The 23,838-nt window shown below is 38.4% G+C and overlaps 3 protein-coding genes across 6 annotated transcripts; 2 read left to right on the top strand and 1 right to left on the bottom strand.

Moving 5' to 3' along the window:
* The first annotated feature begins 2,528 nt into the window (after positions 1-2,528).
* Positions 2,529-13,645, top strand: tgfa (transforming growth factor, alpha). The gene is made up of 7 exons (XM_007551499.2): positions 2,529-2,882; positions 3,823-3,984; positions 4,107-4,286; positions 8,086-8,200; positions 9,689-9,838; positions 9,940-10,031; positions 12,168-13,645. Exons 1-7 carry the CDS (start codon positions 2,843-2,845, stop codon positions 12,173-12,175), a joined length of 747 nt encoding a protein of 248 aa, XP_007551561.2. The 5' UTR covers positions 2,529-2,842; the 3' UTR covers positions 12,176-13,645.
* A 4,059-nt stretch (positions 13,646-17,704) lies between these two features.
* On the bottom strand, positions 17,705-20,789 carry hdhd3 (haloacid dehalogenase-like hydrolase domain containing 3). 3 transcript variants are annotated; one of them, XM_016671432.1, is made up of 3 exons: positions 20,527-20,789; positions 18,913-19,250; positions 17,705-18,772 (listed from the first exon to the last, which is right to left on the bottom strand). In XM_016671432.1, exons 2-3 carry the CDS (start codon positions 19,243-19,245, stop codon positions 18,374-18,376), a joined length of 732 nt encoding a protein of 243 aa, XP_016526918.1. In that variant the 5' UTR covers positions 19,246-19,250; positions 20,527-20,789; the 3' UTR covers positions 17,705-18,373. The 3 variants fall into 3 exon arrangements, with proteins under 3 accessions (XP_016526918.1, XP_007551541.1, XP_007551549.1); XM_007551479.2 differs by having other exon boundaries at positions 20,593-20,789; XM_007551487.2 differs by having other exon boundaries at positions 20,616-20,789.
* A 102-nt stretch (positions 20,790-20,891) lies between these two features.
* Positions 20,892-23,727, top strand: trub2 (TruB pseudouridine (psi) synthase family member 2). Of its 2 annotated transcripts, XM_016671425.1 has the most exons (9): positions 20,892-20,977; positions 21,051-21,197; positions 21,317-21,451; positions 22,313-22,387; positions 22,473-22,534; positions 22,630-22,711; positions 22,902-22,974; positions 23,075-23,211; positions 23,308-23,727. In XM_016671425.1, exons 2-9 carry the CDS (start codon positions 21,080-21,082, stop codon positions 23,640-23,642), a joined length of 1,017 nt encoding a protein of 338 aa, XP_016526911.1. In that variant the 5' UTR covers positions 20,892-20,977; positions 21,051-21,079; the 3' UTR covers positions 23,643-23,727. The 2 variants fall into 2 exon arrangements, with proteins under 2 accessions (XP_016526911.1, XP_007551527.1); XM_007551465.2 differs by having other exon boundaries at positions 20,906-21,197.
* The last annotated feature ends 111 nt before the right edge of the window (positions 23,728-23,838 follow it).

Genomic DNA, 23,838 nt, shown 5'->3' with positions numbered 1-23,838 from the left:
TTATGCCTACACAGCCAAATTTAGCGAAAAAGTAAAACTAAAACATTAGCCTCTCTGGCCATCCAGAGACCCAAATGGCTAGAAGTCTGTGTTAACTGAAGTGAATTAAACAACAATAACCTGCAGATGGCGCTGTTTTCCACCCCTCCTGCTGGACTCTATTATTAATGGAAGATGTCCTTGGCAGTAGAGGAGCTGGAAGAAGCACATTTACATTAGTTTACACTTAAGTGACAGTAATATTACCCTCAGAAACAGCAGCTTGTTGCCATCAGCTGATACTGTAAAGACATCAGACATGATTTTGTTTTTCAGATCTCTTATGTCTTAAATTGAATAAAATTAAATAAAATACATTTTTGTTTTGAAGCACATGAAAAAGCAACAAAATTAGACTTGACGTGCTTTACAAAACAAAACAACAACAACAAAAAAAGAACAAATTAAAAGTAAATACAAGCAGAAAATTCAAAGTACTGAAGTTTCTAAGAATAACTGAGTCTAGTCCTGCATCGCTTTGCAACTTGAAGTGATTTGAGATTCTGATAAGAGCTGAGTCAGATAAATAAGTCCATCCCGAAAAATCCTACAAGTAAAATGTTTTACTTCTGCGTTAAACAGGGAGAACCATCTGTCTCTAATGGGAACATTACTGTAGCTACTGGTGCTATCAGTTTTTATCTTATTCATTTTACTAAAATACATATTGTCAACATTCATCCTTTGCTGAGTAAATTCAGGTCCTGAGAGCCCAGTCTATATAATTTTATAATTGTTGGAATGTTCAAAAATCCACATTTCAGCGGATTCTGGCCAGAAGATTTAATTATTATCAGCAAATCTGTTGGACAGATGACTGAACAGAAGGAGCGCAGGATTAAAGTTCAGCCTAAAGTTGGTGGGAAAACAAATCATCTGAAATACTGAGAAGTGAAAGGAGAAACAGAAGAAAAGAAGACAGGTTGTACGACCACAGTGGAGCTACGTCAAGATCGGGGTTTCCTGGTTTTGGAGAAAAAAACTGGTCAACCCAGACACTGCATCAAAACACGGAACACAAAACCTTAACATCTGTCCATCCGTCCATCATTTTCAATAAAATGCCCTTCTTTGAGCACCAGGTCTTAAGCTTTCTTGGCATCTGAGAATAAACTGTAACAACGTTTTTATTTGTTTGTGCCTTTCTAATCTCTGATTCTAAACATAATCCACGGTGTTTCCCTTATCCCTACAGCCACTTTACTGGTGATTAAATTATTGCTTGCTTTCTATAAAGTAATTGACTCTGTCACTTAGCAACAGATTTATCTCAATCAGAAGTTAAAACAATAGACAGTCTACTTTCTGGTTTGGTATATCGGTAAATATCACAGTAAAATTACACAGACAAAATGTACTACTTTTCTCAAAAATAAAACCCTAATAGCTTGTGATGTATGATTATAATATATCATATTTATCAGAATATTATTCTGAAACAGCTGTGGGGATTAGAGGATTGTAGTTTCAGTAAAAGTCAATGGGGCATTTTTTTTCTCAGATTTGTTATAAGAAAAAAACAAAACATTTTTTAAGTGTTTTCTTTAGCATCGTGTAATAAAAGTAACATTTGAAGGACAAAAGCTCTGATAATTATTCAGTGTTTGGAAGTTTGATCAAGATTTAACCTAGAAAAGCTGAAAAAATATTAATCTGTACCTTTAGAGCATTTTTAAGTGTACATTTTGTACTTATTGATGAGTCAAGAGGGAAGTTCTTTTTAAATCAGATTGTGCTCAAAAACAAACAATGCATAAAAGTGAATATTTTTGGTAAATTGCATTCAAGACTGATCTAAAAAAAAAAACAACCTTCCCAACATTTGGGGAACAACTGTTGTGTATTTATTTCTTTCCATGGTGAAAACAGTGACATAAAGTAACAGAACTGACATTTGAACAGTACAAACCTTCAAAATTGTTGAATGTTTGGTAACTTTTAGCAGGGATAAAGTTATTTAATAACTAGTGTAATTGTTTTTGTATTGCTCCGTTTTTGCAGAATTTGTTCAGAAGTGGATATTCTTACCATTTCTTCCGTCTCATGCCTGCAGCTGGAACAGAACTGTGGGCCTCCTTCTGACTGCACCATCCGAGATTCACAAAGGAGCATTATGGTAGGTCCTTCCTCCCTGCTGTAATACTCTAACATCACAACTCACAATAAACTCAGTAGGTTATTTACATCCCTGCTATTATTTGCACATTTTTGCATTTCTTCTTTTTTTTTGTTGCTATAAGTTTGCACATTTGAAATGATTGTATTCAGTTACACTGAGTAGACTGTTATTAATAATTAAACATTTCTTTTTTCTACCTGCTGACTTGAACGTTCCCACTGAGTGACATTAATAATTCATAATTCAGGTAACAGTGTTACTAAGGTGAGGTGTCACACGGTATAATTTATATTTATTACATATTAAACAAGCCAACACAAAGCGAGTGATATTGAGGTCAGAGTGAGACCTCTTCTCCCCCTCCCCCATCTGTCTCTAATTGGTCTGCTCTGACAGGATTACGCGAGTTTCCTCAATTGAGCAGCAGCGCCAAGTGAAAGGCTGTGGCATCCAGGAGGGAAGATACGGAAAACTCGGCTGTAGTTGCTTCAAAACCACTTTATCTATTGTTTTTCCTTCTACCCAGCGGATTAGATGCTTGTGTTTGACAGTGGTCGGCGGCTGTAGCTCAAGGATTCCCGGATTAAAATAATCGCTGCTGTTTCTGCTGCTGCACCTCTCATGTGGTTCTCCAACGCGCCCGCATTTCTCTGAAGCCGCTCTTCAGATCCCTCAGCCGGCACAATGACTCGGATTTTGTGGGATGCTATTTTTCTCATAAGCGGTGAGTCTTTGATCGACGTTTGAGATGAAATGTTTTATTTTAGATAACTGTTTTTTTTTTAAAAAAATAAACAACTTGTGTGGCAAGCAGGTTTGACGGTAAAATACAGTTTTAATACCAATTAAGTAGTAATCTGAGATCAATATTTAATGCACTTCTATTTTAATTAAAATGACATTTTGCTGTTTCAGTTTTTCTTGTCGTCACTGGGCCTGCTGTGTATTTATAGAGCCTCGGTCTCATCCTTTTAGTGGATGTTTGACCCTGTCAACCTGTTTGGTAAAAAGGTAAAGCTAAAGGTCACATTGTCATAGGTAAATATGACTGATTTTATGTTTTTCTTCAGACCTTGCATTTGTTTAACAGAAACGTTGCAATTAAATTTTTTTTACGTAGATTTTAAAAAATATATATTTAAGGTGTCATTCAAACTCTGTGGAGTTCTTACTTTGTCCTGTCTCACATTTGCCAAAGACATCTTGATGATCACCAAGTCTGTGAGGAAAACATGTGGACTGATGAGACAAAAGTGGAACCTTTTTTTCTAGAGAAGAACTTCTTCAAACTTTCACTTTCCAGCAGGACAAGAACCATAAACTTTCAGCCAGAGCTGATAAAATGGAGCAGTTTAGCTCTGGCTTTAAACGTCCAGTTAAAAGCATATTGATGAGCTGGGATGGTCTTTGTGAAAGAGTTTAGACCCATATCCAATTGGGAATTTGTGGCAAGACTTAAAAATAACATTCACAGGCCCTCTCTGTCCAATCTCACTGAGTTGGAGCCGTTTAGAAATGGATAAAAATTGCAGCGTTTTAAGTGGATCTATAAATTATTGGTTCAGGAGGGCTAAATACAAATGCATATAGAGATTGTTCTTTTTTCTTTCTCAGAGGAAAGGTGTACAAGTTGTGCTTAAAAACACTTGTATTCCCTTGTGCAGGTTCCTTCTTTACATTTGGAGCAGGTCCGAGCGGTTCAGCTGTGATTGAAGCGAATGGTTCCATCGAGACACTCGCCACCTCTGCTCCAGATGCATCCAGTAGCAACTCTTTGACCACTAGTGGCAAAGGAACAAGCACAGCTAACTTTCTTACAAGTAGAAGTAAGTTGAGTAATTGTAAAAGTGCAAAAAAGCAGTCTTTTCTCTCTCTCTCTCTCTTTTTTTTTTTTTTTTTAGCTTTCGTAGGACTTTATTTACTTTATATCTTTGCATTTTGTTCCCAGGTTCTCTTTTTACATCAGAGCAAACAAATTCAACAGCCACAGATGCTGCAGTCAGTCTTAATACCTCTGCTGCTGCTGCTGCTTCTCGCAGCCCAACAAGTGGCTCCTCCACAACCATCAGCAGCACAACCTCGACAACCAGAAGATCTGCCGCAACGACCAGCAAACGTCCAGTTAAAAGTATGTTTCATTCCTCCTCTCACAGCCGTGCTGCTTCCCCAGGACAGATCCACACTGCCGTTTCCATTATGGGCACAGTGTGGCTGATAACTGATCCTCAGGGCAGCAATTATGACAAATCAACAATAATGAGCTGTATTCTCAGCTTCTTCCCCAGTGCTGGTGCTACAGTATTGAATTATTATGTGAAAAGCAAATGACTTTCCCTTAAGAGCTGGTGTTTTGTGTCAGCTCCCCCTTACCCCCACCCTGGTTATCATCTGCCAAAATCACATGGAAAGAGAGAGGGCTTGGTAGGCAGATGCCTGCAGGACAACAGAGTGCTTTCATGGAGTCTGAAGGATGGAGACAATGCATGCAGGCTGCGATCCAAACTCCCATTTACCGTTGGAATGGAGAGTGTGACGAGGTCTGTAATGCAGCTATCTGTCTGCATGTCCATCCTCCTTGTCACCCTGAAAGCCACACTGTGGCATCTGTCTCGGGTGCTTGAGAAACACTTTTTGTTTGTTTGCGACAGCGACTGAGGAATTTGTGTGACATGTACTGCTTACGTGTGAGAAATGCTCTGTTTTATCTGGGTGTTTATTTGTTCGCTCTGGTGCATGTTTTTTTTGTTTTTTTGGTTTTTTTTTTGTCCGTCAGGGTGTAAATTGAGATTTTTATTTAAAAAAAAAAAAAAAGAAACGCAGCTGCTGTTGCTGCAGGGATGTTCACTTTCTAAGATCCCGACGCGGGTTGATGGACAGAGGTTTTTGTCTGTCCTCTCACCAGGAGTTTTCTTCGGCTGTAATTGTGGCTCCGAGGTGTAATCCAGCACATCATGGAAGAAAAGGCTTAGCGGCCTTACCGTTGGTGGCGTGGGTGTCGGCTTTAGTACGAGTCTCCGTTTCAGGCCTCTACCAACCTTTTGTTATTTTTAGATTTATGTCATTTATCGGTACTATGTTGTGAGTACTGGCCTATTTTTAAGTAAACTAAATTAGTTTGTTGTACAGTGTTGCCTTTCTGGGTTTTTCCCCCATTGGAGTGGGGGGTGAAAACGCACACAAATATAAAAACAATTGTGTTCAAAGTGTGTTTTAAAACCCTTTAACTGGACACTGGTATCCTCATAACCTGTAGATGTTTTGGGGTGACAGTTAAGGGTTAAAATTGTATGTGAAGTCATATTTTTTTAATATCAATCAATAAATCAAATTTTATTTGTATAGCACATTTCAGCAGCAAGGCATTTCAAGGTGCTTTACATAATTAAAGAAGAAATAAAAACAGTATGTGACATTAATAAAAAGCTTTAATTTACCTGCAGACAGAAGCATTGGTAACATTGACAGCTTATTGTAAATCAAAACAAAGAGATATTAAATCTGTACCCATTTTACAGAATGTGAGAGGAGGAAAGTTATCAAGTTGTCTAAAAAAAAAAAAAAAAGAAGCAATTTCTACACGTTTCTTTACAAACCAAAACATTTTACTGTAAAACCTGAAGTTAGCTTCCCTGGCAGTCCTTAAGCTAACCACAGCAGGTACCACTGAGAGGTTCTTCACATCTGAAAGGTTGCGTGGAGTCGTCTAACTTCTGCCTGTGTTCATACAGGTGTTGCAGCCCAGGGCAATCAGGCTGCAGTCTGTCTGCACGTTTCTTGCTTCTACCTTAAACGGCATGTTTGTTGTCGCCCTACAAGTTTTCTATGAGTCTGAGGTCTAGTGTTTGTTTGGGGTGGCCACTCTCTAACTTTGATTTTGCTTATTTGGAACCAAGATGCTGCTCGCTTAGTTGTGCGTTTGAGGTTGTTTCTTTAGTAAAAGGCAACATGACCTTTTTGAGTGTTTTAATGCATTCAAACTCATCCTTTATCTATGTGATTAATAGACCCAACGTCATAATATGATGCTTGTATAAGGAATTTGTCTGCAGTTTTTGGATCCCAAAAGAACAATCTTGCTTTCAACATTTCATAAAATGTTACACAGTTTGTCTCTTGGCCAGTCAGCAGGTTCTTTGGCAAATCATAACCTCTTCAGCTCCTGTCTTTTGGGGGTTCTTGGTTGGTGTTGTGGCTCACTTTGTCAGATTGCTGTAGCTTAAAAAGTCGGTGGCTGTGAGAAATCTGTAGTTTACATTAAAGAGAATAAATTTTTTTAATATTCATTAACCAGTCAGATGATTTATCGAATATGGATTTGGAGAATTATTTTTTTTTTCCTTTACATTGAGAGATTTCCATATTAAAATCAGTCAGCAACAAGATACTGTGCACATTTATCAGGCTTAAAGTGTTGTCATATTCAGTGGGGAGACTAATAACTTTTAATTTAAATGTTTATTTAAAATAATCAGTGAGAAATAATCTTTCATGATCAAGACGCATTTATTGTTCTAGTTGTGATTTATAAAGCAAAATAAACACATAAATAAATGGGTAATAAAGACCATTAGTGTGAAGAAATGAATATTATGAGCTTGTTCTAGGTTTGATACTTAACTTTAATCTATGAAGCGACTGGAAAAATAAGAGAAGGTATAAGGAAGACTCAGAACCGGCCATGCTCCATCAGGTTTCGGGAATAAAAATGCCACAATAGAACAAATTAAATGCTTTGCTTTGGTGTCAATTGAACATTGACAGAATTTATAGAATCAATTTGCGTGGTTCTGACTCGCTCCTCCTTTTGACTTGACTAAGGGGGAAAATTTTAGCTAAACGGTTGTTTTGAAATAGCCAGAAGGTTGTTCCGAGGAAGGGAGGTTTTCAGTTCTGGTACAGGCTGCTGGACAGCTGAGTGGTCACATCTTTGGATCACCTACATGATTCATTTTTGACGACAAGTAGCTTTGCTGCATAGCTTGTCAAATCAAAGGATTCTGCCAGAATATTGCATAAAAATAGACAAATGTAACGTAGGGTGTCCAAACTGATGATCTATCTGTTTTGACCTGGTCTGGCATGTCTTGATGGAACCCAGTTTGGTTTGTGTTTCTAAACTCACCTGTGGAGGATTCAGAGTCATGAGGAACTGATCAACCAACCAGAAAAGAATCGGAATGATCCGATTCTTTTTTTCTTTTTTTTTAAATTAAACAAATCATTTAGATGTTTCCCAGAAATCACTTTGGTCTCAGTCTCAGGACTGAGGCCGTCTTCATGAACAATTTTTAAACCTGCAGTAATTCCAGTGTGCAAAACAGAGATGCACTGTCAAAGTTTGACTCATTTCCAATCAATACCGAAAGTTATGACTAATCACAAGTTATTCTTAAAGATTTCTGAATTTTTAAAGTGCCAAAACAACATAAATAACATAAAGTATATATATGCTTATATATAAAGTATATAAATAACAGCATAGCATGCTTCCCTTTACACCCCTTTACAGGAGCATGCTATGCTGTTATTTGAGCCTTAACTGCTTAGCATGATCTTGTGCTTCTGATTTCTCTGGAGACACCAGCAGTCATCTTAGATGTCTGGTTCTGTAACAACATTTTGAAGTGACCTGGAGAAAAACAATTTAAGTTGACATCTAAAGCATAAAGGCTTCACTGCATCTCTCTATGTGCTCCAGTTGCTGCTGTGACATCTGGACAGAGGTTAGAGACTCTCTCTGTCCTCAGCAGGGTTATTTTGTTTACCGTGTTGCATCCGTAGCTACAGGTTGAGATGAATCGCATCAGTTTTGTGGGGATACCGGTCTTTAGTGATGTTTTAATTTATTAGATGATGTATTGACATTGTATTGCATTTTTGCTCAAACAGTCTTTACATTTTAAAATAGACACTGTTTTCCCTCACAGAGTTTGTGGCTGCGGCTGTTCGGTCTCACTTCGATGACTGTCCTGACTCTCATCGGCATTTCTGCTTTCATGGCACCTGCCGCTTCCTGATCCTGGAGGAGACGCCTGCATGTGTGTAAGTTATCAGATTATTATCAAAAATCCTGCTTGTCAAATTCTGCTGTGACTCCTGACCTGAAGTCAACAAAGTTGTTCTTGGAAGTGAAACCTGTAAGACATACGTTTTCGTTTTCAGATCAGATGTGTCTGACTTACTCAATTGTTGTGATTGCTTTAGATTGTGTTTTTCTTTTTTTTTTTTTGCCTGTGGAAGCTCCCTGCAGCTCTGCATGCTGTTGGAGCAAAGTGTTGCCATCTGCCAGCTGAGACATTAGTGCAATCTTAAGATCTAAAGCTGATGGTGCTGGAAAGCTGGAGTTAGTTTTATGGTGCATGCTTTTAGTTTGCATTGCCAAGAAAAATCACAAATAAGTCGATTGATTTAGTCAAACTTAGCAGTAATAAAATTCTACATAAACTGCAGCAATAACACATTGATGCGTTAGTTGTTGGCTAAGCACAGGGAGTTTTCGTATTCTTACCACAATTTCTGGTTGCAGGTTTTTGAATCTTCTAAATTGGTGATAAAACACATTGTTTAGGCTTTGAATTGTCAGTATGGTTTAATGTTTTGAAGATGGCTGTGTGTTTTTAAAAGTAAACTCCAGAAAGATCTTTTTAGTTTTTGTTGTTTCTATTGACATATTTTAATCTTACTAAGGTTATATTTTCTTGCTTATGTTATTTAATTGCATCTTATATTGTTTAGAGATGTTAATATTTTTAGTCAGTATTAATTTCTGGGCTCTTTAGGTTTGACCTGCTGATTTTGACCGCTCTGATTACTTTTCCTTTTTTTTTTTTATCCAAAGTGCTTTTACAGATAGAGAAAATAATGCTGTGGGTTCTAATAGAGATGGTAGTTTTGAACGTAACACAATAAAGGAATTTCAAGAATATCCTCATGTTTGCATCACAGCTATTTAACCTTCTAGACCCTCGCTAGAAGGGTCTTGAGTCAAACCTTTATCTAAGTTTGACTCAATAGAAGTGCATCACACACCAAACATGGTGAGATTTCTTAGTTTTCATGATTTCCAGCTTTTCAGGGGAACATTGGCCGAGTCCATTGTGTGGCTGGTTGATCTCAAGTGTTGTTTATGCACATTTTTATGATGTCAGATCGTCTTAGAGACATTTTTGAAATGCACATAACTTGATTTATGTTTTATTACCCCACAGTTTATTTTTATTAATGTCTTTTAGTTTTAAATATATTTACAAAGTACATTTACAGGTTTATTTTAACTTATTTGTTCCATGTTGTTAGAAATAACAGCTCCTGGCTACATTACATATGACCCGTTGTGTTTCCAGATGTTTTAAACAGTTTCGTCTTGGTTTTATTTATTTATTTACTTACTGGCGGGGATTAATTTATTGCTTTCCACATCCTGCCTGTTATTGGAGGTTTTGCCATTCAGCCAGTGAACCTGCTGTAGGAGGACTTGTATAAAAACCAGGACCTCCTGACATCCGTTTCGGCTTTCTGTCCTCGTTGCAGGTGTCACCCAGGCTTTGTTGGGATGAGGTGTGAGCATGCAGACCTGCTGGCTGTAGTAGCAACCAACCACAGAAAGCAGGCTGTGGCCACAGTGCTCGTGCTGTGCGTGATTGGATGCGTCCTCATCATGGTGTTGTGTTCCTTCTTGCAGTAAGTCGCCTGCATGATGCGTTTAAAATTTTAGGCCACCTTTGCCATGTGCATCTCTGCATGGCCGCTACTTCAGCGTTTCTACTGTCTCTCTCGTTCAGCTGCTGGTGGAGGGAGGACTGTCGGAGGCGGAGCCGAGCGCATCTCTACATGGCAGAAAAGCACGGAGCGACATGCTATCCACCAGAGAGTGGTACTTCCCTTTCTTTCTTTGCTGTGTTGGATAAAAAAAATGTGTTGAAGCTCAGATTTCTTGAGTATTAGTTGAGTGTGTAATTTTTATTAGAGTTTACAGCCAGCAGTTGAATGTATCCAATGAAATGTTAAATATTTCTTTAGGCTAAAAAAAAAAAATCAACTTATGGAAACAGGTTTCCTGAGGCAATCAGCACCAGCTGCCTGATTGACTGTTTACCTAATCATTCCTTGTCTATAGTTTTAATCACCTTCATTATGAAGACTCGTGAGCGTTATTAGGAATAAGTATGTTTGTATTTTATAGTACATCTAATGTCACACGTTTCTTTACACAATCACATCATCTTTTAAATAAGGCTTATAGGATTATTTGGTCATTACAAAAAAAAAAATGTTCACATGATCTCAATGCAGACAATTTCTTAGTGCTTTTCCAATTCTGAATATTTATGCAAAGAAGCTGAGAATGACTTAAAATATTCATTTGCTGTTGTTTCTCTCAAGATCACGAGCTGACTGTGCTGTGTTGGTTTCTAGTTTTGTTTTATTTTCTGGATTAGTCCCTTCATGCCCCTATAGAGCGAATTGTCTTGACTTTAGGAATCAAAATATCTCTAAATATTAGGACGTTATGCCCAGCTGTGATTGTGTTGCACTGATGCCACCGCTTAGCTTTGACTCTTCACTTCGATCTAATCCCAAAACAACACTTGTAGAAACTAAATCAGAGTGATTACGAAAGCAAACACACAATACCTTTTTCCGGGAAGATAATAGGATGCCTCGATGAGCCGGATTATACAGAGTAAGAACTACTGGTTTGAAAGAGACGGATCAACTCCCGGCGGACTTAGCTCATTAGAGATCGGATATATTGGCAGCCGCTGTGAATGCAGTTACAACACCGTGTTTTTGAGGTTGAGAAAACGGTCGTGGTGTAAGGCAAATGATCCTAGCTGAGGAGACGGAGTGTGAAAAATTGATAATTTAGCTTTGAAATGTTAGTTTTAGCTGTTTTGAGATGGGCAGAGTTTGCTCTTAGATCCTCTAGTGCATGGAGGAGAAGTAACTTCTTCCTGATTCTCCAAACTTCGTTACTCTGTTCTGCCTGTAAGATCAGTTTCTGATAAACTGGCCACAGAAAGCAAACCATCTGTACTAAACCTCAGCAGTTAAATTCCTCACCGTAGCCAAACATTGGTCATGCATTTAACCAAATATTTATTTTTGCACAACTATAGTTTAAGAACAAAGGCACCTGTTCAACCTTGTGTTGTAAAATTCACCTCAAGAATTTATCCTCTTGTAGGTTCCACTTTCTCTCATTCATTTTTTTAATGTCAGAAAGAGTTGGTGATCCAAATTTTGTTTTATATGTGATGACCATAACCAACTTTCCTTCAGCAAAAAGTCATTGGTATAGAGAGTTCAGACATTCTGCCTTGCACAAGTCATCCACTGATATCAGCCAAATCAAATCCAGAGGCTCGAATCGATTTTATTTTCTTCAAGCTTTTCTCATAGACCAGCTTAGAGTAACGTCTGACTTTTAAATGGAATGAAAACTGATCAAGGTTTCCAGTTTTCATACAAATAAAAATCTAAAAGTATCTTCTACATTTTCAGAACTGACATCTAGTGCAATAAATTACTCTCAGAAATCACATGGTGGTGTTGGGCGATTTCTGTGTGTAATTGACTCTGTTCTCTGAAGGCATCAGAGGTTTGTTAGAAAACCTCAGTGAACAAACGGCATCATGAAGACGGAGTACAACAGAGGTCAGATTTACACACCGGGGGACTGAAAACAAATCGACGTCACACTTCCCTAAATTTATATATGTAAAATAACTTGAAATTGTGTAATCTTTTAATTCCATGTTGGTCTATCACATAAAATCCTTTAGATTATTTTTTTTATAACTTGGCTAACTGATCACAACTCCTGTGACTTTTTTTTTGTTGTGTAGTTGGTTTATCCAAATATTGCTCCAAGAGAATTTGTCACTAATTTATGCACGAAATGATTATTATTTTTTTGTTATTTATGTATTTTGTGTCCTCATCAAGAATCATTGCAATTGAACACAGGCAATTTTTGATAACACTATTGTTTCTATATAACTTTCAGTGGTTTGACGAGACGCTGCTTGAAACATTGTGTGTTTCTGTGCGGCGCCTCTGACCCTGGAGATTCTTCTAAGACGATCCAAGAACAGCAGAGGTAAAGTGCTGCCCTCTTCAATATGACTGAGTTGGAGCTTTTCATGTGGGAAGTGAAAATGCTCAAGTATATTCCTCCCCCAATCTGCACCACACCGACTGACCGTGGCTTTCGGACTGCAGAAAACGATGGACGCGTGCGCCTCGCTCTCACTTTCAGTGGATACACACTCAGAACTGCGTCAGTCTGTTTGGACCTCAAATCACGCCTGGAAAAGAGCTCTATGCCCCGATTACTGTTTCTGGACGACCCAGAGGACATCAACTCAACTGACTGCTAAATATTCAACCATTTTTAACGAATGGCTTCAGGATGACCATCAGCTTTTCTCATAACTGAGAAGACCACAGTTCCTATTTTTATCTTTTGTTTTTTTTAATTGTCTTTGCACGTTTTTCCTCAGAAGTCGTTGCGCACGAAGGACGTTTTTAGTAACTTTTGGTGTGGGGGGAAACTGATGCTTTAAACATGTTTTAGTGTCTGTTTTTTATAAAAGAAGGAACTCACTTCACCGGATAGAAGTAGGAATTGTTTAACTGGTCTGACTGACGTCACATTTTCTGGACTTTAGCTTTTATAAAACGGGGATCTGCAACATAAAGTTGCTCTGATAAACTTTGGAGGAAAATCGTAAATTCCTGCATTGAAGCTGTCGGTTAATTTTAATTCCTGAGCTGTTGAGTGCTTTTCTCAGATTTGCAATCTGTAACGGTACCAACGTATGCGCATCCTGGGTGGTCACATTTTTTGTTCTCTATGCTAATTTTTTAGTTATTTTTTTTTAGAAAGGTGCACTTTTTTTAAGTTTTCTTGCTCTTTTTGTAAATATAAACTTTACACACTGCACGTTGCTTTATGGTAGCATCCACATGTGGAGATGCCAAAATAAAACCACTAATTCTGCCTGAATGAGCACCGAACAAGCACAGTTTGTACTCATCATCTGGGGATGCATGCGTGGAGTCATCTAGAAGAAAAGCGGTGTGTTACGGTTTTGGCTCTACTTTGATATATATATTTTTTTTAAAAGAGAAAAGCCTCAGAATGCTTGAAGAACTTTTTGAAGGAATTTATAATGCTGGCATGCCTGAGTTTGTGCTTTGTGTGTGTGTGTGTGTGGGGGGCGAGGGGAAACAGATTGTACAACGAATGTTCTGGTATCTGTATGCCAAAAAGAAAAAAAAAAAAAACTCAGATGACAAACTTTTTTGTTTACAAGATATAATTTTTTTTTCACGTGTCAAAAACAAAGCAAATAAGTCTAATATATTATTAGAAAGATCTAAAATGTGTTGTAACTTTACCTGGTTGGATTTTTGTTGTCACAACTGGAAAGCCTCACTTATTTGTTTGCTTTCCAATGACAGATTAAAAATGAAAGTGTTTGTCTGTGTGTATTTTATATCGGTACAGTTTTAACACACACTGCTGTTAAAATCCCATTTACTGTAGAATTCAACTTTAAAATCAAATCTGGTAAAAGAAAGTGCTAAAAGTTAAGAAGAAAATGTGAAATCTGTTTAATACCTTGTTGAAGCACCTTTTAATTCAGTTTCAGCATTTGGTGGTGTTTGGTCATAGTCTATCAGCACATAATATCTTCACTTATCAATATTTGATTCATTAATCTCACAAAAGTAATCCATACCAAATTGTGAGGATCTCTCTTATCCACAGCTCTCTTTAGGGAGACTTGGTCATTCGATTTTTAACTTTTTTTTTTTTACTTTAGTTTGATCTGTGCTTGGTCTCACTGTAATGCTGAAAATGAAAACCCAGGTATCTAGCAGAAACCACACGGTGTTGGATCAAAAGTCGTGAGCATGAAGCTCCCACCACCACGTTTCAGTTTGGATGTTTGTTCATTTCCTGTGTTGAATGTTGGTCAGCGAATACAGAAAAACTTCAATCCTTTATTTGCTTTTAGCGACACAGCAGTTGTGAAAGCAGGTCAAACCGTCAGTATAACGTAAAGCAGCTACATAAGCTGCCCTCAAAGGAGCACCTAGCAGAAAGCTAAGAGGCATGAAGAAGAAAACTCAGGTCATTGATTGGTGGAGTTGAACCTTCTTGTTCACAACAAAAATAAACAATGGAGCAGCAGCCATTTTTTTTTTTTTTTTTTTGCAGACTTCATGTTTTTGTTTTAACTTTGTCAAAATCTGAAAGATTTTAACATAAATTTGTGAGATTGAGGCAAGCAGCAGCCTGGCTCCTGTTAGTTCACCTGCTCTCTTTTGGTTTACTGGACAGCCTGTTTGCCAGCAGACCAGACCACTTATCACTTGCAAGATAATTGGGATGTTTTACATTAGGCTGAAGTTTAACTGAGCTCCCACCTCTGGGTAAATGAGGCAGAACATTTGAGGAAAAACATCGTGTTCAGCTACAGTATTAAAAAGCTCCTAAATCTGGTTTCATTGAAGCATGATTCTCCATCAAGTTTTTGAGAAATTTTATCCACAATATAGATTTTTTTTTTCTTCGAAACAAAAACTTTTTTCAGCCTCCTCCTTTTTATTAATTTTGGAAAAACATCCACTTTCTCTTTTCTCACTTTTTCCACATTTTCTTCAGTTACTGATTGCAGTTTTACAGTGTCTTATAGATGAGGCTGTGAAATTGTTTCTTCTTCTCCTGATGATACCTTTGTACAGTGAGATCTTTTGTTGGGGTCTCTGTGCAAACTGGTTCTAGTTGAGATCTCTGCTACCTGTAACTCTGGAGCTGAACTGCCCTTTGACCTTCCACTATGTCTCTTCCGTAATTTGGCTGAAACAGTGCAGAACCAACAAATTTTTCTAAGATATAAATGTAACATGCACCTCTAGCAGCTATTTTAGTTTTTTTTTGTGTGGAATAATTCCTGCATTACACATAAATATTAATAATTGTTTTTTTTGTGGATATTTTTTGTTTAATTTTCCTCTTACATCAACTTCCCATTGAGAAAATGTTAATTCTTTCTTTTTTTTCTTTTTTGCAAATGTTTTATGTTGTAATGGTGGTTCCTTAAAAATGACCACACATTTCCTATTGTAGATATTTTTAAAAATTAAGTTCTCTTTTCACAAATGTAACTTTTGCAGATCAAGACAAGTTTTATCTAGCTGAACTGAGGGGAGAAAAATGGCTCTTTGGTTTGTAAACACGGCAGAACCCTACTCTAATTAAAGGAAGTACATTCCTGGAAGATCTTATAAGAGTTGCACTTTGAAAGTTTTGAAAAGAATTGACCAGCTTATTGGATTTTGTTCAAAAGGTTGTCAACTTGAATTGCACAGAATATCACCCTAAAGGTAGAAAAAGCGTTAAAATGTAACAAGGTTTTAGTTTAACAGGATCGAGCCACTGAAAATCTCTACTCCATCTTTCATCACGTGACTCTTTTTTTAACTTCTGAAGCTCTTTTCTTTATTTTTTTAAAATCTCCCTCAACATACTCCAGTTTTTCAATGCTTGTCTCTTCCTTTCAATATTTTAAGAGGCGGAAATGTTGAAGCAGAACCCTGGACCCTCAGGCACATTTCAACAACGGGCCAAAGTTCTGAGTGCTTTTATAGCAGAGAGAACCGTTTCAGCCCCTGGCTTCACATGATCTGCACCCGCTCCCATTAAAGCATTTGTTCTTGGCTCTGATTGTGCGTCAGGTTGGCTTGCTCCCTCTTATTACCAGGCTGCATACCCGCCCACTCTTCCATGTTGGCGTTCGCCGGAGCAGCTTCGTTTTGAAATCCCATTATGTCACCAATTGGATTTCGACGGAGCTCTTTAGAGCCGTCTGGCTGAGCTTCTAAACCAGCTTTGAATTAAGCAGCTCTTCTGGTTGCAGTCCTCAAGATAAACAAAATGCTTTGACAAAAGCTGCTCATTGATATGGAAACAAATTAAGACAAAGAATTGGTGAGAATCAAACAATTATCAAAAAAAGCTGGGAGGCTACTTGATTGTTGTGGTTTTTGTGTAGCTCATGAAATTCAGTCAACTCTTTAGTTTTTTCCAACAAGTGCCAAGCTGTCATTTCTGTAAAAAGACAAAGTTATGCTTTGGATTCCATCTCCCCTGAGGTCTCCTTTTCCCCACACCAACATCTCCGGTTTCTGGTTCTGGACAGATGGTTTGAAATAAAGAGTATTTACAAAGGCATTAGGGTTAAGAAACCCTGCCCTCTTCTTGCTGCTTAGCTCTGCAATGAATCACTGGGAACGATCAAAGCCGTGCAGCTTCAGTTAAAGGATCAGTTCACTCTGTTGTCCTGCTGGAGACGTGATTTTGCTGGGGTGGTAACTGATCCTAAGAGACACGGAAGAAGTGACAGAGAAGTAACAAATGCAAGAGGCGAAAGTTTCTTATAAACCAAAATGTTTCACTCATTTCTAACAAACGTATTTTCTCCTGTCCTGTGAAAAATGATTTGCCCCAGTAATGATTTTTTTTTTTGTTTTTTGCCACATTTAAATGTTTCAGACCATCAGATTTTAATGTAAGAATTTATCAATAGTGAAATCTATAAAATTAGACCTGACACTATGAGTAAGAGTGTGTTTGTTTGTGTTCGTTATCTTAACTGGATTTAAGTCTGGACTTTAAATAGGCCACTATAAAACCCCTTTTTTTTTCTTATTTTTGCACTTTTTTCTTATTTTTGCACCACAAACTTACAATACATGCATTCCAATTGATCTAACGCATCAATCAGTGCCGTTAGCTAAAAGAGTTTTCCATCTTTGGAAACCCAGCAGATTGCATCGAGTCATTGACTTGCAGCATTCACTCCTCCTGGACAAGCATGTAGGGCGAGCCAAAAATTGCTTGCATTGAGTCGTCAACGTTACACTTACAGTAATCCCTCATACCTAGCATGCATGTGGTGACAGTGGAGAGGAAAAAGCTTCCCTTTAAACAGGAAGAAACCTCGAACAGAACCTGGGTCGGTACGAGGAACTATCTGCCACGACACCGACCGTAACCGAGGGAAGTGAAGTTTGATGCGTCTTCGTTTCGTTGTGTTTCAGCCTGCTTGCTTTAAGGGCAAGTCTGGCAGCGACCAGACTTGTAAAATTTGCAGATAATGAAAATAATTTATGATTTTGCAAAAACACCAGAAAGTCAGTCTCTGAATGGCTCAAAACAATCTAAAGGATATTTAGGAGTGACCTAGTTAAGGTTAGCTAAGGTTGAAATACTGCAGCATCACCTTAAACAGGCCATTCAAACTGGAAAACTCTCCATTAAAACTGAATGTTAGCAATCTTGCAATAAAAGATGGGACCCAATATCACTCATTCCCAGTTATCAGAAACACTTTATGGATGGTGATGCTGCCAACGGTATCATTATCAGTTATTGGGTTTAGGAGGCAATTAGTTTCTCACTTTCAGCCAGGTTGCAAAACATTTTCAAAGAACTATTATTTTGAAATCAAGTAAATAAAGAATGAACCATTTGCAAAAAATGTTTACATTTATTTGTCCTTTAGGTTCATTTTCAATATGACCCTTGCATTTTAATGGCCACAGTGTGTTATAACCATATAGGCAAATAATCATTTTTGGGACATAGATTATTGAATATAAACATCTGTACTGGCGGCGTAACCCATGAACACATACTGTACATTTCATTTATATATCACTGCTGCAAGAGAATCTGTCAGAGTTCACATTAGTGAAGAAACACTTGGATTCACAAAGCCCAACATGGATATTAACTCCCAACTGACTCGTATTAATTAATTGCATGACAAATTAAAATGAGTTCAATAAATTATATTCTGATGATTAAGAATTTTTTTAAGGAGAAAATTTGTTTATAGAGACGTCGTAATCCATTTTTTTATGGTTTCGGCTGAGTGTGTTTTTTTTATTTTTATTTTAATGTTTTGGGTTGTTTTAAGTTAGATATTTAAAATGTCTTTAAGTTCCAGTGTTAAACTTTACTGTTTACTGGCCCTCAAAAAGGCAAATTTGCATTATAATTTTTTATTATCAATATGTTTCTTGAAAAGGGTCTCAAAAACAGCAACTTTATCATTTATCGCGATCATTACTGAGACAAATTAGCGAAGTTAGTTTTGTGACAGGCCTAATTGGATGTGCAGATTTTTTCTTGCGTCATTCGATCATAAGGTCCTGAAGGCGTGACGGCAGCTCATCCAATGTCACAACCCGGTGTTCCTGAGGAACAGCGCCTTCTTTGTGCGAGTTGTCTCTGTCTAAAAGGAAGCCGTGGATTCCCACAGAGCGAGATGCGAGGTAATCATACACATAGTGGTCCCCAACATGAGCCACTCTGTCAGCGGATGTGCCACATTTCTGGAGGGCCTGATGAAAGATGGCCGGGCTGGGCTTCGCCACGCCGGCCTCCTCCGATGTAACCACAAAGCTAAAGCTCGACAGCAGCCCGCAGCTGCGTAAAATCGTTTCGAGGCGATTGTCAAAGTTAGACACGACGCCCAGCTTCAGTCCAAGAGAGGAACATCGTTCAAGGGCCGTCTTGGAGTCTCGAAATACCTGGAAAAAAGATCACGTGTTTCTTCATTTTCAGGAATTTTCTGCATTGCCTGACTATTCTAATAATTAACAAAATGGATGAATGCACTTTTATTTATTTACTTTGTTTTATGTGCATAAAGGTGCCAAATGTTGCTTACCTCCCATTTTTCTGCGTTGCAGAAATCTTGGTAAAGATTGTTAGCCATTGTGTTCAGCAGAGCTGGATCATTGACTTTGCACTCAGCCAGAGTGTCTCGCATGACTCCTATCCACCAAGTCTGTCCGGTCTGACCCTGGGAGCTGCCATAGTTTGGGTATCTGCTGGAATAACGCCGATACGTCTCCTGAAAAGCAGCGTTGATCTCTGCAGGATGCAGGCTCAGGCCCCATCTTTCAGCCTCCTTGGAGTAATGGTCTCCCACAGACCCCCGCACCTTCAGCAGGGTGTCTTTAATATCCCACAACACCCAGCGCAGAGGAACTCTTGGCATTACAGCTGCACAGATATGACAGAAAAAAACACATCTTAACTGAGCAAAATAAAGGAAAGTGGAGCCCATAAATATTCCAGTGAAATGTAAATAAGTTAAAAAATGATTTCTGGTTGTTAATTCTGCAAAAATAAACTTCTGCAGCACATCTTGGGTCTTGAGGAAACTCCAGAAATTATAATATATAATTCATGGTTCATTTTTTTTTTATGTCTGTCTGGCAAGAGTAAAACTACATAAGAACAATTGGGGAATATGAGTGCAGAATGAAAGTATTTAGTAGGTGCAATATTCTGCAACAGGTGAGCAGTGGAGATTCTCTTAGATAACTTTACAAATCCACCATACTGTTGAAAAGGCTTTGCTTCACATCCCTTTGAAAGCTGCATTAGTGAGAGCTGCTGTTGCACAACATAGTTTGTTTTACACCAAAATTTGAACAGTGAGCTACTTTAACAACAACTTTTTGTGATGTTTGTGTCAATGCCTATCTGCTGGATAATGGCAGGTTTGTGTAGGTCATAACATTTCTATGTTAAAATCCTTTTTTAATAAGCTCATGTATTTATATATGTGTTATGTATAGGCTATAGTCGTCATACTTTTTGTACAAAGAGTTTCACTTTTTGACTTCAATTAATGATATACACTTTTTATATTACACATATAAACGATTCATCTGTATAATATTGTATAAACAGCAGTTTTAGTCCAGATGCAAAATTAAGTTTTACAACAATATTTAAGAAAGAGAACCCTCCCAACAGGTGATGCTTGTTCAGTCCTTTTCTAGTTGTACTGTTATGAAATTTAACATGCTAATTAAGATCTTTTTTCCAAAACACTGTTTGACTTTAAGGTAAATGTTCTGGATAAATGGTCCAATGACCCATCATTGACTGCCTCTCTCAGGTAATTCCTATTGTCTTTCCAACCTGACATTGTGCTAACATTAACATGTTTTATCCAGAGTAGAGAACTGCTGAAATTTCTGCTTATTTCTCTTTTGAATCCTTTGGATGTGCGCTTGAGGTTAGTTTTAACTCACTGTTTTGAACATGTACAGACCTATTCATGTGTAATAATACCGAATAGACTGTCTACCTTGAAAAACAAAAAAATATATAATTTTAATAAATTAACCACCCGTCTAGAAAACCCGCTTTGACCTTGAAACAACGTGCAAAACATAAACAAGCTCAACTCCACCAGCCTGATATGTGATAAGGTAGTTATTTTTTTTAACAGCAGCTAGCGAAAGAAAGCTAATTTTCTCTGCACCTGTGCTCAACCTTTGAAGATGTGTTTTAGAGCATCACCAACACTTAGCACAACTTTAAACATTACCGAAATAAAGTCTCCACGATCACCTGCAGGTTTTTAAGCGAGATTAGATATCCTTCCCTTCCTCATCCTCTTCGTCTTCTCTCCATTTGCCTCACTCTGTGACGATCGAGCTTCTGCTGCCATCTGTTGGCAGTAGCAGATATAACGCGGCATTTATTTTACATTTTGTATTTTCTACGGACAACAATACCTTATTTCTCAACTTCCAGGACTGAAAGATTTATTTAAATAATAACCATGCCAACTACAGTCATTCTAAATTCATATGTAACCTTTTATGTCAGCACATAGTTTTTTGCATACATCCACTCCAGTAGGAGGCAGTGTACAACAAGCGACCAAGACGTTCAACCAGCTTTGTGTACGCATGCGCAAAGGTTCACGTGTGAGGACGGCTTGCCCTGAGGACAACAAACATCTTATTGCTACTAAGTATTAAATAATTTAATTTATTTTAGGTGAAATGAGCTGAATCCGCGCTGTCGCCATGCGGAGTCCAGCTGTGCGAATGTTCCACAGGTTAGAGGGTCTGTTCTGCGTCTACAAACCCGCAGGAGTGCACTGGAAGCTAGTGAGGGACACCATCGAGACTAATCTTCTGAAAGGTGAGATTTGTAATGATTCGTCTCGAGAACAATCTCCGTCCTTTCTCGCAGTCACTTTATATCAGAACTTGCAGTAGAGCTGGATAACATGTGGAGCCCCGTGGATGTGTTGTCCTCAGGTTTGAACGATACACCTGCTCCGCCTCTCACTCATGAAGTTCGCTTCTTACCAAACCCAAACAACGAACCTAAAGCATCTGGAGGACTCATGCTGAGGCCAGTCTCTGTCCCCGTCCTGTCCAAGCACCCTCTGGGTATGTCGTGTGTTACATATTTAGACAATCAGTGAGTTAGATTATGTCTAACTGTCTTTGATGCACACCACACGACCAATTATTGACAGCTGATATCTTACAGCCAGGGCCAGATTTACAAGGATGTGGGCCCCTGGGCTGGGGACAGTTTTGGTTCCCTGTCCTCTAAAGAAGAAGAAAAAAAAAATGTAATCCAAATTTTAACAGATTAATAAGTTGTCCTACACATCAGTATGAACTGATGCATGTTAGGCTTAATATGTCCCTTGTCTTCCATCTCCATGTTGAAGTTAACTAGAACTTTGTGATTTTGAATTGCGTGAATATTGTTTTTCTTCACAAAAATCCCCAAACTATTAACACAACTCACCGGATATGGGTCTAACGAGTATTATATAAAGTACTATTTTTCCAAAAGACACATTTATTAATACAAAAATAAAAAATAAAATCTTTCGGGTCCCCCCAAAAATCAGGGCCCTGGATTGCTGCCACTGTAAGACCTTTCTAAAGTCTGACCCAACCTGCAACTCTTGGATGCGTCTTTTCTCACCTCATTCAAACGGCTGAATCCCACCACCCTGGTAATAAGCCATTCATTTGATTCAGATGTGTTTGAGAAGGGAGGCATCTAAAAGTTGCAGGAGAGAAGCTCACCAGGACTGAAGTTGGCCACCCTTGATGTACGCCATATGTATTCTGGTTTTAGTGGCTGAGACTTTAAAGCTCACAGCAGATGAGAAGAGGGTGTAATGATGGAAAAGAGTGAGAAAAATATGGGTTAATTGTAATTGATGTCATTGCTATATTCAGCTCTAGCATCATGCAGCCCCTGTAAAATCACATCTTCCAATGTTTTAGTGACTGGACCTGAATTCCAGCATCTCAAAGTTGGGGTGGGTCACCGCCTGGATGCTTCATCTTCTGGTGTTCTTGGTAAAACTTTACTCCCAATACATACAACAAAAGTTTATCTGTTGAAGAAAATGCCAGAGCAGTTATTCAGCTTCTGTTCTTGCAGTTTTGGCCGTGGGGAATGGGAACAAGGTCCTGAACGATCTCTACGGGATACAAACCACAAGGGTAATTTCTCACCTCTGACTGTTCTACCTTATACGTGAAATTATGTACTTAAGTTAAACTTCTTGGGCAAAGTTCAATGTTTGGTTCTGATTAAGGATTACACACTGGAAGGTGAATTTGGGATGGCAACACATGATTTTACTCACACGAGTCGAGTTGTGGAACGATCCACTTATGGTAAGAACTTTTTTTTGATGCAAATAGTTTCTTAATTTAACCCATAAGGCAGTCCTGTATTTTTTTGTAAAGAAATCAGATTTTCATTAGCTTTATTTTTTGTATTAAACACATATTAAGTGTTGTATGTATGCTGTATCTGTAATAGTATTTGGTTGTATTTGTCCTTAAACACGATCTTGTTCATCAGATCACATCACTCAGGAGAAGATGGAGAGAGTGCTAGCCATGCTGGAGGGAGCCAATCAGAAAGCCCTGAGAACGTAGGCAACCAACTTCATTTGCACGACGCGTAATAATTTAGGCCATTGCAAGGAACAAAATTATCCTGCAGATAATGACTGTTATTATCCCTCACAATAGGTATTCCAGTGTAGACATGAACTCACAGGAAGCATATGAGCTGGCTGTAAAAGGCTTGTTGGGTCCAGACGGGAAATCGGTTCCTATTTTGACAGGCTTACGATGCATTCGCTTCCAGCCACCGCACTTCACCTTAGGTAAACTCAGCTAAGCGTGAGAAATATCGAATCCAAGATTTATTTCTTCAGTCCCTTTGTCTCGCATGACACGTCACGTGCTCTGCCTTTTCACAGAGGTGCAGTGCCTGAACGAAACGCAGAAATATTTGCGCAAAGTCGTGCACGAGATTGGACTGGAGCTGCGCAGCACGGCGGTGTGTAAGGGAGTGAGGCGGACCAGAGACGGCTTCTTTACCCTGCAGGACGCTCTCACGCGTAACCACTGGTCGGCTGCTGACGTCCTGCAGGCTGTTCAGAAATACAGCTCAAAAAAGAACAACAACAAGAAGAACAAGAGCTCCGGGACTCAAACTGATAAAGCGATGTTACAGACATCTGAGGAAACGCTCGCAGTCTCTCAAGAAAACAAAGCTGATAAGGAAGGAACAACTGAGGTGCAGTGTAACTGAGCTGATGGGTGATTAAAGAAATAAAAGTGAACTAAAATAGTGATATTTCACAGCTCAGTTAATAAAGAAATTTTACTATCGAGGTCAAACAAGGGAAATGCTCCTCAAATATATTGGGCTAATATACAAATGTGACTCTGTGGTTGCCGGCCAAGGTTTATACCAAAGTCCTTGAGAGAATTAATATTGTTAATGT

Source organism: Poecilia formosa, unplaced genomic scaffold (genome assembly GCF_000485575.1).
Source record: "Poecilia formosa unplaced genomic scaffold, Poecilia_formosa-5.1.2 Scaffold2, whole genome shotgun sequence".
NCBI lineage: Eukaryota > Metazoa > Chordata > Actinopteri > Cyprinodontiformes > Poeciliidae > Poecilia > Poecilia formosa.
Note: the sequence above shows the minus strand (reverse complement) of the source record. Positions and strands in the feature narration are given on the sequence as shown.